This window comes from Rhineura floridana, chromosome 9 (genome assembly GCF_030035675.1).
Source record: "Rhineura floridana isolate rRhiFlo1 chromosome 9, rRhiFlo1.hap2, whole genome shotgun sequence".
Taxonomy (NCBI): Eukaryota; Metazoa; Chordata; class Lepidosauria; order Squamata; family Rhineuridae; genus Rhineura; species Rhineura floridana.
The window spans coordinates 67,725,069-67,742,842 of NC_084488.1; the positions used below are offsets into that span (position 1 = coordinate 67,725,069).

A 17,774-nucleotide genomic window follows, 5' to 3' on the forward strand; every position below is an offset into this window, starting at 1 on the left:
CTAGACTAAGGAATTCAAATGAGCAATGGAAAAGCACCAAGAAAATTACATTTACAGATTTATCTTGTCTAAGTTTACTGGAAAATCAAACCTGATTGTATTCTATTGGGATTGCAGAGAATTGCAGTCTGATCCTACCTTTAGAAAGTTCCAGTATTCAACAGGAATTACTCACATACATCCCATCCATACATTTGTATTGCAGGCATATGCTTTTAGAATGGTAACATTTTATCAGTTTGAAATGGCAATGATGATTTAGGACCTAATAATATCTATCCATGCTTTTTTATTTTCTGCTAAAAGGCTGTGCTACATTTTCAACTTTTCCAAGGCACTTGCTTTCTTTTCCCCTCATTGACCAACATGTCCTGCATGTTGTTTCATGTATCCGGATTGGCTTGTCTTCTGAGAGAGAAATATGGAGTAGAAGGATGTGCAAGGAGAATGAAGAGTTCCTCTTTATTTTCTCCAGCCAGCGTGCATGAGCAATCATGTCAGTTCTGTAGCTGTCTTCAAAAGTTGTGTGTCAGCTTTAATACATATAGGCTCCCCATCTTAAATGCTGGGGAAAGCTTTCATCATGCAGAGGGAACTATGAATGAAGCTCCTTCCTTGCCATTATGTAAATGAATGGAGAAGGGGTATGTGCAACATAGTCCTTACACATGCAGAAAATGGACTTGCATTGTGCTGGGTTGTATGTTGATGCCCTCTATGTGACTTAAAAGATGAGGGACAGAATGCATTTAGCATAAGTCTTCTTGCTTTGTGCTTATCTTGCAGTGTTGCATATCAAAACATGTAGCTGAGAATCTGAAATTTTTCATTTCCCCCTTAAAATCTCTATTCTTCCTCCTAGCATATGGCTGAAATAAGACTTTTAGGTTGCAACTCTTTTGCTAATCAGGGAGTAAGAACTGCTGAATGCAATTAATCTTACTTGTGAGTAAGCATGCACAGGATCGCACAGTTAGGCTACAAAGCTATAGTCAGTTTGCTGGAAGTAAGCCCCATTGAATGCAGTGGGACTTACTTTTGAACAGACATCTGATTTTGTGAAAGACCTTTCTGTTCACTTGGCCTGCAGATGCCATAACACCACAGTGTGAGGTAGTGGTGAAAATGGGGAGACCCAGGTTCAAATCCCACTCAGTTATGTGACCTTGGGCTTGTCAGACTCTTTCTCAGGCTAGCCTATCTCACAGGGTTGTTGTGTAGCTAAAATGATGGGAGAATTGTGTACATCTGCTTTGAGCTGCTGAAGGCAGGATATAAATGTAATCTTTAAAATATATGTTTGTGATGTAAGGTGCCCTACTCCCAAAGATTAAAGAATTAAACCACTTGTTTAATATTTTGGGTGATGAAAAGCAGCCACTCTATCAGAGCTAAAGGCAGTGAAGAGCAGCAGTGAGCTGAAAAGAGACAAATGCAAAAATACAGCAAAACTAAGGATACAATGTGGGAGCAAAATCTCAGGGTTGGATGCATGTGTGAATTTCTTAGTAAATACAAGGTCTCAAGAATAATGTTATATGTAGTCCTATTCTTGAGTGCCTTCCAAATTTCCAAAAACCTGGGACAATTAAACAGAAACGTAACTAGCAACTTCTGTGACAGGTGCAAAGGTGTCATACAGTCTGATCCTGTACATGTTTACTTGCAAATAACTCCCAGGGTTCAATAGTGCTTATTCCTAAATCAGTGTACACAAGACTGCTGTAGAGCATCAAGCTAGCACTTGATAGAATAATACATGCTAGATACATTAAGTATTTAATTTAAAATCATTACACCAGTGCAAGAGTGAAGTTCTCTCTAGAGTGGGAAACTGATTTATCTGGGCAAAGAGTGTGGTGACACCTTAGGAGGCTTCAGTTATTACAGTGCAATCCTATGCGTGTCTGCTCACAGGTAAACCATAATTCAGTCCAACCTGGGCTTATCCTAACTTCTTTGTGACTTTCTCAGATAAGCATGCAAGGTTCTTTGCCTTTTTGCTACTGCAGACTTAAGACGGCCACCCCGTTGTAATTTATTTTTATAAATAAAAATACACCACACACACGCGTTGATCTCTTTTGTAATACAAACGTTTGTTAGTAAGAACCCATCGAGAAATAACGACATCACCTTTCCTATCCTATCTGTGGAGCCAGCCCAGGAGCACTGGGAAGCTGCAGGCGCTTGGGTTACACCCCCCAAGACAAGAAACACGAGAGTCAACCAGTTTAAAGAGAGGGTGAGACAAAAGTCACTCCTTGGAGACACCGATTTCTGCAAACCGGCGGGTTCCATGCCCGGTGGGGAAGGAACTTTTCCTCCTTTAAAGTTGCCAGAAGGCAGCAACCAGAGCTGGAGGAGGAGAGTCCCTCTCCCCGCTGGGGAGGGGGGCTGGCTTAGCAGTGAGGGAAGTTTTGCTTGCCGCTTTAGACTGCAGGGAAGGTGCTTGGTTCCTGGGTGGGCCGCGGAGGGGGGCGAGGGTGTTCCTGGGCGGCGCAAGGAGTTGCCAACTCCCACCCCCTCTCCTTCCCTTTAGTACCTGGAGCGGGCAGAGGCTGATCCCAGAGCGCCCTGCACCCGAGAAGCGCAAAAAGCCAGGGTCGCGCACCTTGCCGGAGCCGCCACCCCTCCCGTCCCCGGGTCCCAAAGCCCGCCGAAAATCAGGCGCCCAGCACGGGGCGAGAACAGCAGCGGCGGCGGCGAAGGCGAAATGGCCGGTGCGAAGAGGCAGATCCGCCGCCGCTGGGCGCTGCTACGCGGGGCACTGCTCCTCCTCTGCAGCCTGGCGGCGCCCGGGGACACCCAACGACAGCCGGACCCAGCCGAGCCGTCGCTTCTCCTCCTGCCGGCGGAGTCAGACACGAGCGCGCTCGACAGCGACAGCGCTGCAGGAATCCTGGTGGCCAACCGGGGGCTGCGCGTCCCGTTCGGCCGCTCCGTTTCGTTGGACCCAGCCCGGGACTTGGTCATCCGCGTGCAGCCTGGTGACAAGTGCGTCCTCACCGTGTTGGAGAGCGGGCCGCCGCCGGCGCCTCACCGCCCCGGCGCGCTTTTCCCCAAGCGCTTCGCCTGCGACTTTGGCCCCGGCGAAGTGACCTACACGCACTACGGCTCTCGCAGCCCCAGCCGCGACCGCCTCAGCCTCCAGCTGCGCTACGACTCGCCCAGCCGCACTCTCGTCGCGCCCTTCACGCTCGAAGCCGAGGTGCTCTCTCAGCAGCTGCGCCTCCTCAGCCGCAACCTGCCCCTCACCGTGGAGAAGCTGCATGGCCTCAGTCCGCCCCTGGACGCCAAAGTGCTGGCCTTCGCCGAGGTGGGAGAGCCCGGCGGCCGTCGCCGCTGCCGCCTCACCACCCTTCCTTACCCGCCGAGCAGCCGTAGCTACCTGCCCGCCTATGGGCGCCTCGTGGACGCCAACGGGCGCCTCCTGCCGCCGGCCTACAGCAACGACTGCAGCCGCTTCCTTGACGAGGGGATCCGCTACGAGCACACGGCCACCACACCCTCGCCCAACCGCGACTACGTCCCCATGCGGGTGGAAGTGTCGGAGCAAGACGGTGACGCACCCGAGAGCTCAGGCGAAGCGGAGTATTTCCAGGTGGTGGTTCGCATCCGGGAAGGCGCGGAGAACACCCCGCCCAAGCCCAGCTTTGTGGCTTTGCTCATGATGGAGGTGGACCAGTTTGTGCTCACCGCAATCACTCCTGACATGTTGGCTGCGGAGGACCAGGAGACCCCTTCGGACCTTCTGTTCTTCAACCTCACCTCGCCTTGGCCTAGCACAGGTGGGCAGGACAGGGCAGGGAGTGATGACCCCCGCTTACGGGGCTACTTGATTAGCACGGATGACCCCAGCCGGCCACTCACTTCCTTCACCCAGCAGGAGGTGAGGGAACTGAAGATTGCCTACCAACCCCCCACAGTTGACTCTGACCATGAGCGGCTCTTCCAACTTGAAATGGAGGTGTTGGACCCTGAAGGTGCTTCCTCGGAGCCCTTTGCCTTCATGGTGGTGGTGAAGCCTATGAACACCTTGGCCCCTGTGGCTGTCTTTAACCGAATTGTTGGGCCCCAGATGATGCTTTTTGAAGGCCAGTCAAGGCCACTTTCTGACAACCTTGAAATCAGTGATGAGGACAACCTGGATGAGGTGAAGGTGTGGGTAACAAGAGGGCTAAAACACGGTGAACTCAGGGTTTTGGGCGCATCACCTGGTCGCCAGTTTTTTACTGCAGCAGAGTTGGAGGCTGGTCAGGTGATCTACCAGCATGATGGCAGTGAGCACAGTTACAGCGATAACATTGTCTTTCGTATGGGGGATGGGCGGCATCAAGTGGAGTTTCTTTATCCAATCACTATTGCCCCATATGATGACCAGCCACCCCTCCTCAATGCCAACACTGGTTTGGTCCTAAGTGAGCACCAGGTGGTCCAAATCTCTCCCTTTGTGCTTAGTGCTACTGACATAGACTCTGAGGACTCAACCATTCGATTTGTACTTAAGGAGGTTGAAGGACCTCCAGATATGTCCACCCATCAACGCCTTGGTGAGCTTCTGCTGCGTCAGACAGAGATTCCGTTAACTTATGAAAAGGAAGAGGCTATGGAGGGAGATCATAGTGGTACATCCTGGCACTTTGTGGAGAGTGAAGGAGTGTATGAGAAGGAGGTGACTGAGTGGGTGCAACAGGATATCTTGGATGGAAAGTTGTTCTACAGACACACAGGGCCTCATAGCACCAACCTAGTGATGGACCGGTTTGTATTCTACCTCCAGGATGATAATGATCCCCCAAATCAATCTGGTGAGCAGGTGTTCATCATCAAGGTGCAACCAGTAGATAACCTGCCCCCAGAATTGTACCCAGGAACCACCTTGCAGATGACTGTCCTCGAATATCAGGTGACCCACTTCAGAAAGCGCTACCTGCGCTACACTGATTTGGACACAGATGACAGGGAGCTGAAATATACTGTGCTCACACCACCAACTGACACTGACGAAAACCACCCTGTATTGGCTGGAGAGATTGTGTTGATTGACAACCCTCTAGCATCCATTACACATTTCACTCAAGCACAAATAAATCATCACAAAGTGGCATACAGGCCACCAGCCCAAGAGCTTGGGATCACCCCAAGAGTGGTGCAGTTCACTTACAGTGTAGAAGACACAGCAGGTAATTCAGTGCTAGGCACCTTCACCCTCTTCCTGCAGCCAGTGGATAATCAGCCCCCACAAATCACTAATGCTGGCTTCACAGTGTCTGAGGGAGGCAGCTTCCTTCTCACCAGTAGTCAGCTAGATGCCACTGATAAGGACACAGACACTGATAGGATTGTCTTCACCTTAACTGAGGCACCTCAGCATGGCCACCTGTGCTACCTAGAAGAGGGGTTGATGGTACAGGGTGAATCTTTTTTGTTAGATGACATTGCTAACGGTCGCATATCCTATCAGCATAGTGGTGATGAATACACAGGTGATTCCTTCCAGTTGGAAGTGAGTGATGGGGTCCATCAAGTGCCAATCACTGTTAAGATTGCTGTTCAGCCAGTGGATGATGAGCGTCCCAGCATTAGTCTCCCTGGGAGTAATGGACTTTTGGGGGCCTTTATTGATGTGCTGGAAAACAGTGCCACCGAAATTACTACTTCTCTTATCCAGGGAACAGATGAGGATACTGATGAACTGGCACTAACTTTTATTGTGGAGGATCCCCCTAAGCTAGGTGATATCTTAGTGGATGGGGTGCCTTCTAGGAGATTCACCCAGCAGGACCTCATTAGTGGGACAGTAGTTTATGCTCACATTGGTGGAGAGATTGGTTTGAAAAAGCTGTCTGATTCTTTTAATCTTACTATCTCAGATCTCTCCAGTGAGTGGGTGGTGGGAGGCAGCACAGTGGAAGGGGTGCGTGTTACTGTGACTATTTTGCCAGTGGACAACATTGCTCCTGAGATTATGGTGGGGGAAGAACCATTCACCATTTATGAGGGAGGAAAAAATGTGTTAAGCTTACAGCTACTGGATGTTGAGGATGTAGATACTCCCAGGGATGACATTCTGTGTACCATCCTAATACAGACCACTTCTGGGTACCTGGAGAATATCTCTCCAGCCCTCGGATCTGAAAAATCCAGGGCTGGGACTCCCATTAGTGCATTTTCCATCAAGGATGTCCGTCTTGGACACATTAACTATGTGCAGAGCATTCACAAGGGGGTAGAACCATTGGAAGACAGATTCACTTTCCATTGCTCTGACGGTATCAACTTCTCACCACATCAGTTCTTTCCCATTGTCATTATCCCAACTAATGATGAGAAACCTGAACTGTTTGTACGTGAGTTTGTGGTGCTAGAAGGGATGAGCTTAGTGATTGACACTCCCATTCTCAATGGTGCTGATGGGGATATTCCTCCAGATGAGTTGCGCTTCTTTGTAACTGTTCCTCCTAAGCATGGGCAGATTGTTAACCAGCTAACCACTGGTACTGTGTCTGTACACAATTTCACTTTGGAAGAGATCCGGGAGGCATCCAGCATTGTGTATGAGCATGATGACTCGGAGACTAAAGAGGACACTTTCAAAATCCAACTGACTGATGGCCTGCACACGGTGGAGCAAGAAGTTTTAATTATGGTCATCTTAGTGGATGATGAGACACCCAGGATGTCTGTCAATGATGGATTAGATGTGGAGATTGGCGAGTCCAAAGTTATCACTAATCGGGACCTCCAGGCCACTGATATAGATTCTGAGGATAAGATGCTTACTTATATTATTCGCTTGTTACCCAGGCATGGCCTTCTGCAGCGCATGAGCAAAGAAGGACAGGTGTTAGGCAACATTACACTGGGCATGAATTTCACACAGGATGAAATAGACCAAGGCTGCATACGCTATCTTCACACTGGCCAACAGGGAGTCCGTGATTTAGTTAAGTTTGATGTCACAGATGGCATAAATCCTTTGATAGACAGATATTTCTACATTACCATCAGTAGCATTGATATGGTCTTCCCTGAGGTGATCAATAAAGGAGTGACTCTGAAAGAGGGTGGAAAAGTGACACTCACTACTGACCTCCTCAGCACAAGTGACATTAACAGCCCCGATGAGCATCTCCAATTCAGTATCACCAGGGCCCCAAGCAGAGGCCATTTGGAGAACTCTGACAGCCCTGGAGTTCCTGTCACTACCTTCACTCAGCTCCAGTTAGCTGGAAACAAGATTTATTACATCCACACTGCAGAGGATGAAGTGAAGATGGACAGTTTTGAGTTTGAAGTGACAGATGGCTATAATCCAGTCTTCCGTACTTTCAGAGTCTCCATTACTGATGTGGACAATAAAAAGCCAGTTCTAACTATCCATGACCTGACCATTCAGGAAGGGGAAACCAAACTGATCACCCCATTTGAGCTGAATGCGGATGATCGAGACACACCTGACCATCTACTCCGTTTCATAATCACCCAAGTCCCTGTGCATGGCCAGATTATTTACAACAATAGCTATTCTGTGACCAGCTTCACCAAGCAAGATTTAAATGAGAACATGATCACCTATAGACATGATGGCACAGAAACTAGCCATGATAGCTTCTCTTTCACTGTTACTGATGGGACCCACTCAGTTTTCTATGTCTTTCCTGATACCATCCTTGAAACACGTCATCCACAGATGATGAAGATCCAGATCATTTCTCTGGATAATGGTGTGCCACAGATAGTAGTGAATAAGGGTGCTTCAACCCTAAGACATATTCCAAAGGGGCATCTGGGCTTCTTAATTACCAGCAAATCTCTGAAGGCAGAAGACAGAGACAGCTCACACAAATTACTAAAATACAAAATCACAGATGGGCCTAAACATGGACTTCTTATTAATACCGGCCTAGGAAATGGAAGTGTTAAAGCCTTTACTCAAGGTTAGTGCTGACTGACTTCCTCCTTGCTTTAGAATTTTTATTTTATGTAAATAGTTGTAGCCTTTTAGATGATTGTTTGTTTTAAGGCCTTGCAACATTTACAGATTCTAGTCAACAAGCCAATTCCACTGTAGAAGTCACATAGATTTCAGTGCATTCAGGGATAAAGAGTGTTTGGATTACAGTTGTGGCATATATTGGTAGAAATGTAAAAGGATAATAGAGCTAAAGGGTGATATCCATTGTTAATCATACTTAGGGTAGAGCCATTGAAATCAATGGACTTGTTATAAGTTTTCTCTAACGTTGGATATCACTCAAATTGTTTACTATACAGGATCTTCCAGACCCTTTTAGTGGTGTAAACATTTAAAATGTTTTATAATCTATTTTTCAAAAATATTAATTCAAAAAGCCTGTTATATATCTAAATTTGCTAATATCCACAGTATGTATCATACAGCAGTTGCAACTCAGCACAGAATGTCAGTAGTTGTATAGCTCATCTCAGATTTGTTCTGTTATTGTATCAGAACTTACTGGTTCTGTAGCAAAGGATGCAACCCACAAAGCAGATAAACATAATTCCTTTGGTTAATTCCTGGTGGAACTTTAGTTTGTTTATATACTTCTTCAATTCCTAGCCTGCCCTTCACTGATTTACAATCCCAGGGCAGGTTTACAACTTAAAAACATCAACAGCACAGCACAATATAAAAATTGAAACATCAGTTAACACTTTAAAATAATTTAAAAAATTGTCTTACTGTTCTTAATACTGCAGACAGTCTGCCTGTTTACAGCTGGTTTATTTGACAGAAGGGGAGCTCATTAGCTGTTTATGATGTTTGAAATCTGTGTTGGCTCAACGTATGGAGGGTCAAAGAGTATGCACCTGCTCTCCTCTCCGGATCTCCATGTACAGAAAGGCTCTGTGGACATACTATCAAATACTATCTGCATATGGCTCTTTTAGTGAGACTGAGGACCCGATGTAGACTGTATGCATGTGCTGACCAACCTAAGTAGAGGGGCAGGGACTGCAGGAGCAATGCTCCCCCCCCTCTGTATTGAGACAACACAGATACTGAAAGAACAATTGTCAGTCCAATTTGGGGGAAAACAAGATTTCTATCTGATACCCTGGAGAGGTGCTGCCAGTCAGAGCAGATAATACAAGGCTAGATGTACAAATTGTCTGACCTGGTATAAGGCAGCTTCTTCTGTATTTTGTGTTTAAAGAACTAGGGCAGTGGCGAAGAGTGTGAGTTAGGACTTCAAGTCTCCTATATAAGCTCATGCTTTACACACTGGAGTTTGCTATTAATGGGTGGTTTGAGACCAGCTTCAAAGTCTGGTTTTCAAAGTCCTGGTTGACAGTGAAGTCTGGTTAGTATTATCAGTGGTTAAGGCTGGTGCTGACATAAGCTTTAATCATTGTTAAGGCCAATGCACAGAGGGAGTGCACAGTCAAGAAGGCCCACTGCTGTTGTTTTGACCATGGTTAATTGATGGGAGAACAGGAAATTTATTTGCACCAGCCCTTGCTTATCTTAAGACCACTATTCTGTTAGCTTCAGTACTCGACCACATTGGGGTGTGTAATAGGCCTGCATTGCCCTACAGGGTAATTGTAAGGATGACTGATTTTGTGAAATGCTTTGAGCAACTGAAATGCTAAATACTATTTGAGGCTGTTCCCTTCCCAGCACTATGATGGCGTTAGTCTATTGTGTAGGTATACATAACCTATCAGCTATTTAGGCCCTGTGTGCACTCTTTGGCTGGGGATAACAAAAAAGAATGGTGTCCAAAGAACCACACAGCTTGATCTGTGCCCAAAGGGGGCATGGGCATGTTTCTTGAGGAGCAGCTCCCCACAGTATAGTGTAGAACTTTCAAAATCTATTTCTGTATGCCTGCCTTCCCCAACCAGGTGCCCCCCAGATGTTTTGACTACAATTCTCATCAGCCCCAGACAGCAAGGCAGTGCTGACTGGGACTGACAGGAATTGTAGTGCAAAAATATCTAGAGGGGATAATCTGCATACACTGTGGTTCTCAGGTGTTCAAAGGAAGGGGATTCCTATTGGGCATGCCTAATGTTGTCCTTTGGATCCTGGTCATTGTCCAGAATGAAGATGCAACATAAGTGGTTGTGGGTCACAGTCCTAAAATCCCAGATACTTTGCGTACAAGAAAGGCAATGATTCCTAAAACTGCAAAGTAAATTGCACTTTGAAAAAGAGAATGGATTTTAAAGGCATGGATTTTACTTTTAAGTTCATAGTTACTCTTCATGTTAGCTTATGCAGTCTAAGCAATAGCAAAAATTCCTAAATGTAGTACTGAGAAGCTGGGATCCTAGTTCTACTAAATTCATTGTAGTTTTTAACTTTGTTATTGGCTTGATTTCAGAATTGTTTCTTGAATTTTTTGTATTTGTATTTTGTATTGAAGAGGGAGATATTATATATGCAAAATAAAACAAACTCTGCAAAGAACATTTGCAGTTTTGTAAGCATACCCTCAAACATAGCTTTTAAAAGTTCAAACAGTACTGAGAAGATTTTTTTTCTTACCCTGTTAGCTGATATTGATGACATGAAGATCTGTTACATCTTGAAGGATGGTGAAAATGCTACTAGTGACATCTTCTACTTCTCCATTGAAGATAGTGGTAAGATAACATATTTCTTACAGTAGTATACCTTAAAATCAAAAGTAGTATACCTTAAAATCAACACAGGAATATTTGAATACACTGTTTATTGTGAATTTGTTACAATTTTAGGTGTAGCTTTGCAAAAAAAACAGAGTTGTATCCAACTAAGCTTTATTCAGAGTAGACCCACTGAAATTAATGGGCTTGAGTTAGTCATATCCATTAATTTTCATGGGTCTGCTCTGACTATAATTAACATTAGATGAAACCCATGTATTCTGTGGATTTTTACTAATACTGTGCATATTTATTCAGAAGCAAGTTCCTCTTTGTTGTGCTGCCTCCTAAGTAAGTGTGCATAGGTTGCTGCCTAGAAGTTGTAATTAACTTTGGCTTGATAGAGATTATAGATGGAGGAGAAATTGGATACAGGTCACATTTCTCTGACATTGTGGAGTCTAGTTTGCACATTGGTATACCAGTGAGCTAAGGGCAATGAAACAGGCTGGACGATGGCTAGAGTGCAAGTGGCAAAAGACGTGCTGTGAGGCTGATTTCGCACGAGTAAAACATCATAACTGTGCCTAAAGTGTGGTGGTGAGGGAGGCGAAGAAGGCCCACTTCTCTGTCTCCATTGCATCCTCAAGCAGCCGTCCAGTGGAGCTTTCCCGTATTGTCAGGGGTCTGTTGACATCAACTCCAGGAAATGGAGTTTTAGACCCTTTGGAGGCCCACTTTGAATTGTTTGGAAGGCACTTTGAGGGTAAAGTTGCTCACCTCTGTAGCAGTCTTGATGCCCCATCCACATCTACTGTAGTTCCCAATGAAGTGTCCAGTGCAATGGCTGCTGCAACTTCTTGGGAATGGTTTCAGTTGATGTGGCCTGATGACGTAGACAAGGTGCTTGCAATGATGCTGCTAGTGTGTCCTCTCAACCCTTGCCCTTCTTGGCTTATTAAAGCTTGCTGAGGGGGTTTGACTGAGTGGATCCATGGTGTGGTCAATGCATCATTGTGGGAGGGAGTGGTTCCAGCCGCCTTGAAAGAGGCGGTGATCCGACCGCTCCTCAAAAAGCCCACCCTGGACCCATTGGTTTGTGACAACTACCAACCAGCTGCAAATACTCCCTTTTTAGGGAAGGTGATTGAGAGGGTTGTGGCACAGCAATTGCAAGTACTCTTGGATGAAACAGATTATCTTGACCCATCCCAGTCTGGGTTCAGGCCTGGTTATGGGACTGAATCGGCCTTGGTCATCCTGATAGATGACCTTTATCGGGAGAAGGACGGGGGAAGTGCGACCCTGCTATTCTTACTTGATCTCTCAGCGGCTTTTGATACCATTGACCATAGTATCCTTCTGGGCCAACTTGGTGAGATGGTATTGGAGGCACTGTTTTCCAGTAGTTCCAATCCTATCTCCGGGGTTGCTCTCAGACAATAGCATTGGGTGACTGCCTTTCGGCCCTCTGGCAGTTGTGCTGTGAGGTGCCGCAGGGTACCATCTTGTTCCCCATGCTGTTTAACATCTATGTGAAGCTCTTCGGTGCGGTCACCAGGAGCTTTGGGGCAAGGTTGTTTTCCGGGCCCAGTTCAAGGTGTTGGTTCTGACCTTTAAAATCCTATACGGTTTCGTCCCAGTCTATCTGAAGGAGCGCCTCCAACATCATCAGGGATGCCGCTCAACAAGATCAGCCTCAAAAGGCCTTCTCTCTATCCCACCATTTAAAACAGCTAGACTGGTGAGGACTAGGGAGAGGGCTTTTTCAATTGTGGCCCCCACTTTGTGGAATTCCCTCCCAAATGATCTCGCCATGCCCCCTCTATGATGAGCTTCCGCTGGGCCTTGAAGACGTGGCTCTTCAGGCAGGCTTTTGGGGTGGGTTAGGTTTTATTATTATTGTTGAGATTTTTAATGTTTTAATGTATTTGTATGTTTTTATTTTGTACGTCGCCCAGAGTGGCTGGACAGCAAGCCAGATGGGCGACTAATAAATTTAATAAATAAATAAATAAGGTGTCAGCAGTATGCTGACGATACCCAGCTCTATTTTTTCCTAACATCTGAATTGGAAGAGGCCGTGTAAGCCCTCGGCCACTGCCTGGACTTGGTGGTGGGCTGGGTGAAGCCAATAAACTGAGTCTGAATCCCAGCAAGACAGAGGCATTGTGGGTTGGTGGTACCCGAGTTCGGATAATTGGTTAGTTGCCTGCTTTGGATGGGGTCGTATTCCCTCTGAAAGAGCAGGTTTGTAGTCTGGGGTGCTCCTGGATCCATATTTGTTGCTAGAGGCCCAGGTGACCTCCATGGCTAGGAGTGCCTTTTACCAGCTTCGGCTGGTAAGACAGCTGCGGCCATTTCTGGACTGGGATACCTTGACCACTGTTGTCCATGCACTGGTAACCTCCAGGCTGGATTACTGTAATGCACTCTACGTGGGGCTGCCCTTGAGGTTGGTCCGGAAGTTGCAGTTAGTGCAAAATGCGGCAGCAAGACTGCTCACTGGGGCAGGGTATTGCCAACATGTCCCCCCACTGCTGAAAGAATTGCACTGGCTGCCCATTTGCTACTGGGCCAAGTTCAAGGTTCTAGTTTTGGTGTACAAAGCCCTATACAGCTTGGGACCAGGATGCCTTACCCCTTATATACCCAGTCGATCACTGTGCTCTGCAGGTAAGGGCCTCCTGCAGATACCATCTTATCAGTACGTCCGTTCTGCACAACATAGGAAACGGACCTTTAGTATGGCAGCACCTACCCTTAGGAATTCCCTCCCTTAAGTATTAGGCACGTGCCATCTCTGTTATCTTTTCAGTGCCTTTTGAAGACTTTCCTCTTTCAACAAGCCTTTTAAGTTGAGACATATCCCAGTCTGCGTCTGTGTTGGAAATGCTTTTTAATATGTTTTTTTTAAAACCTTTTTTTAAAAACAATATTTTTATCCCTTTTTAAAAGTTGTATTTAAAGCTTTTAAAAATGTTTTTAAAGTTGTTTTGTTTTAATATATTTTAAGGTCTGTTTTTATGATGTTTTAAAGTGTTTTTAGTGCTTTTGTTTGCGCCCTGGGCTCCTGCTGGGAGGAAGGGTGGGATATAAATCAAATAATAAATAAATTTAAAATAGAATCTATCAAATTTGCACTTTCTGAATCAATATGAGAACTGAAACACAGCCATCTTTCAAAATTCCTACTTAACTGAATTTTGTGATGCAGTTCTCCTACCAAAAATACATATATTCACTAATAGGCAAAAAAACCCTTGCAGTTTAAGGATGTACCTATAGCCAACAGATATTTCTATCAAACTTTAAAAAGCAGGGAAGTTGGGCGGCTGTAGTGAATGCACCAGGGGAGCAGGAGGCCTGACCTCCTCTTTGAGATATTGGACTGCCTTACAAATTTGTAAAAATGCAAACACAATTTGGGTTGATCTTTCACAGTCCATTCCACTTCCTGTGTAGCTTGGAAGAATTTGGTAACATGTGCCTCTGAGCATATGGGGAATGGTGGCAACACCTGCCATCTCCAAAGATGGAGAATTACATTTTTGTATGTTGGTGTCCTTACTTTGCTTCCTTTCTGTATTACTACTGTTTCTACAGAGAATCCAACTAAGAAAATTATATTTCTATCATTATTAATCCTAGAAATCTGTGTCAAATGTATTTTTATTAATTTCAAAGCCTTTTTATTGGTTGATGTCATATGATGGTGAAGATAACCTTTTTTGTTTCAAACTGGAGGTTATGCTCTATTTCTATTTTGGGTGCATTAACAGCTGAATCTGAAACTGCAGTTTGATGTAAAATCTGATTACAGTATGTTCCTACTTAAGCAATGACTCTAGCTGTTGGAAAAAACAAACTTGGCCTGCCCAAGATGCATGTTTTCAGCCTGCTATGCTTAAACTATTCCATTTAAGGGAAAGTGGGCATGGTCTGTTAAAACATAGAGCACACCTAGAATTTTGCTAGACTATATTTCACCTGCCACTGTTTTATCTTGTGCAAACTGGGACACTCCTCATGTCCATTGGAAACTATTCTGCAGGACAGTCAGTGCCATTATTCCACAATTATTTTTGGAGCTTTTTTTAGTGTTGCAAAGTGTTGCTGTAGTTCACATCTTCACAGAAACTGAAGCAAAAGAGAATGTTTCCTATAGGAAACTTCGCTAAAATTGCAAAGTAAATCAACCATACTTAAAGTGACTATCTGAACAATATCAACTGTTTTAATATAGGTGCTTCCTCCCTGCTAAAACAAGATCAGCACAGCAAGTCTTGTTTCTGTTATTTGGGCTGATTGCAGGTGTTGCCACCACTCACCATATGCTCAGAGACACATGTTACCAAATTCTTCCAAGCTATACAGGAAGTGGATTGGACTGTGAATGACCAACCTAAATTGTGTTTGCATTTTGTCAAATTTGTAGGGCAGTCCAATATCTCTGAGAGGAGGTCAGGTCTCCTGCTTTTGTGGTGCATTCACTATAGCTGCCCAATTTCCCTGGTTTTTAAAGTTTGATAGAAATATCTGTTGGCTATAGGTACATTCTTAAACCGCAAGGTTTTTTGCCTATTGGTGAATTCCTCTGCTTTTAGTCCAGGAGGTACAAATGGGATCCTGTGCAAGTTTACTGAAAATGGATTGATCATTTGCGTGCTTATTGAATTCAGTGGGATTTACTCCCGTGCAATCATGCTTGAAAATGAAATGGACTGCCTTCAAGTCGATTCTGACTTATGGCGACCCTATGAATAGCATTTTCATGTTAAGCGGTATTCAGAGGTGATTTACCATTATTATTATTATTATTTATTTATTAAACTTATATACCGCCCGACTAGCAATAGCTCTCTGGGCGGTGAACATAGGAAATACAATAAATGACACAATATGATACAATAAAACATAAAAACAGTCTAAAATCAATACAACAAAATTTTAGGATTAAATTAACTTAAATTAAAATGCTTCATAGGAAGGTTTTAACTTGGCGCTGAAAAGAAAACAGGGTCGGCGCCAAGCGCACTTCCTCGGGGACACTGTTCCATAGTTCGGGGGCCACCACTGAGAAGGCCCTAGATCTTGTCACCACCCTCCGGGCCTCCCTATGAGTTGGAACCCGGAGGAGGGCCTTCGTAGCAGAACGTAGTGTGGGCTGGTTCATATCGGGAGAGGCGTTCCGACAGATAGCGTGGTCCCGCACTGTATAAGGCTTTATAGGTTAATACCAACACTTTGAATCTAGCCCGGAAGCATATTGGCAGCCAGTGCAAGCGGGCCAGAACAGGTGTTATATGCTCGGACCGCTTGGTCCTTGTTAGCAGTCTGGCTGCCGCATTTTGCACTAGCTGTAGCTTCCGAACTGTCTTCAGAGGTAGCCCTACGTAGAGCGCATTGCAGTAATCCAAATGCGAGGTTACCAGAGCATGTACCACTGTCTTCCTCTGAGGCTGAGAGGTCATAGTCCTAGGATAGATAAAACTGACCATGGGGGAGGGGAAGGAGGAGAGGGGAGGAGGGGATTGGAATGGGAGGGGGAGGGGGAGGGAGGTGTGAAGAAAGGGAGAGGGAAAGGGCAAGAGGGAGGGGATAGAAGAGAGGAGGAGGGGAGGGGTTTGATCATTTGCATGCTTTTTTAGTTCAGTGGGATTTACTCCTGTGCAATCATGCTTAGGACAGGTGAAACTGACCTGTGTGAGGGGCTTGGGGAAGGAGGAGGGCAGGAAGGTGAGGAGGAGGGGAGAAGATTGGATGGGTGGGAACTGGGCAGAGGGAAAGCCCCTTTCCTTTCCAAAAGGAAAACACTGTAAACAGTATCATTCTTTTTCAGGGTTTCCCCCACTTTTTTATTCTACAGCAGGCACATGTAGCCTCCCACCCAAATTTAAACCAAAGCTGTCCTGGCCACATCCACACCAGACTGTTATTTCACTTTAGGCAGCCATGGCTTCTCCAAAAGAATCCTGGGAAGTGTAGTTAGTGAAGGGTGCTGAGAGTTGCTAGGAGATGCCCTGTTCCTCTCACAGAGCTTCAATCAGAGCAGCTGACTCTTAATTCCCTCTGGCCACTGGAGTTCTGACAGGGGAATAGGAGTTTCCTCTCAGCACCCTTCACAAACTACACTTCCCAGGATTCTCTGGGGGAAGCCATGACTGTCTCACGTGAAATCAAAGTCTGGTGTGGATGTGGCCCCCTGATTAGGCAAGCCCAGCAGCTGTGAGTCTGGCTTTTAGAACACTGACAGTTGGTTCTGAGCATGCCCAACATTGTCATCGAGTTCAAGCCAAATATTTTTAAATTAATTAAAAATCAGCCAGGCATTTTTTAGTTTAACCTGCAGATGATGAAGGTCAGAGTGTGGGGCAAGGTCAGTAATAGGATTACAGGTCCTCTGTGAACATGGCTGATTTTTAATTAATTTCAACAGATTATGAGAACTCTTGAGAGAAAAAAGTCCAAAAGGGGTCTATTTTTTCTCTCTCTCTTTTTACACTTTGAACTCTTGATTCTGTCTGACTGTTTTGTGTATCACCATGAAACTTTAGAGGGTTATTAAGCAAACGTTTCTGAATTCTGGTCTATAAGTTTTGTAAGGTTTTGTTTTGAAATGAGCTTATGGGAAGCATCAGAATGGGAAGGGGGGTATTTTCAGTTTAACATTGTGGAATGCGAAAAATCCATGCTGACTATAGTCATGGCTGTATAATTAGGGGGAAATGTGCATTAAAACGAATATATGACTGAAAGTAATATATAAAATACTCTGTATTAGGAGAAATTGCTGCCTAGTCAAAACATACAAAATATGTTTTTTGGGAGACATTTGCATTAAAAAAGCTGAAGAATGTTCATGAGGTTTTTTAAAAAAAAAATTGCAAATTTCTGCAGAAATGTGGAGAACTGATTTCAAGATTGAGAAAATGAGAAACTGAGGGAACTAAAATTGACAGATCCATCCCTAATGGAGATACACAATTTACTGCAGTTTAGGGATCTGGAATAGGCCACAGGATCTCTCTGTTTATACAGATCCCTGCTCTCCTCTATATCTGGATATGTAGCATTACTTATCTTCATGTGCATATATTGTACTTCAGGGCTAGGGAACCTGTGACTGTCCAGATGTTCATAGAATCATAGAATAGTAGAGTTGGAAT

General features: G+C 45.0%; 1 protein-coding gene across 2 annotated transcripts in view; it reads left to right on the forward strand.

Moving 5' to 3' along the window:
* Window positions 1–2,466: 2,466 nt before the first annotated feature.
* FREM3 (FRAS1 related extracellular matrix 3) overlaps window positions 2,467–17,774 on the forward strand; it is a 142,825-nt gene continuing 127,517 nt past the window's right edge. The window contains exons 1-2 of one of the 2 annotated variants that reach the window (XM_061584808.1): window positions 2,467–7,943; window positions 10,534–10,623. In XM_061584808.1, the coding sequence (XP_061440792.1) occupies window positions 2,717–7,943; window positions 10,534–10,623 (5,317 nt within the window). In that variant the 5' untranslated portion in view covers window positions 2,467–2,716. The remainder of the gene's footprint in view (window positions 7,944–10,533; window positions 10,624–17,774) is intronic. The other variant, XM_061584809.1, reaches the window with a different exon arrangement.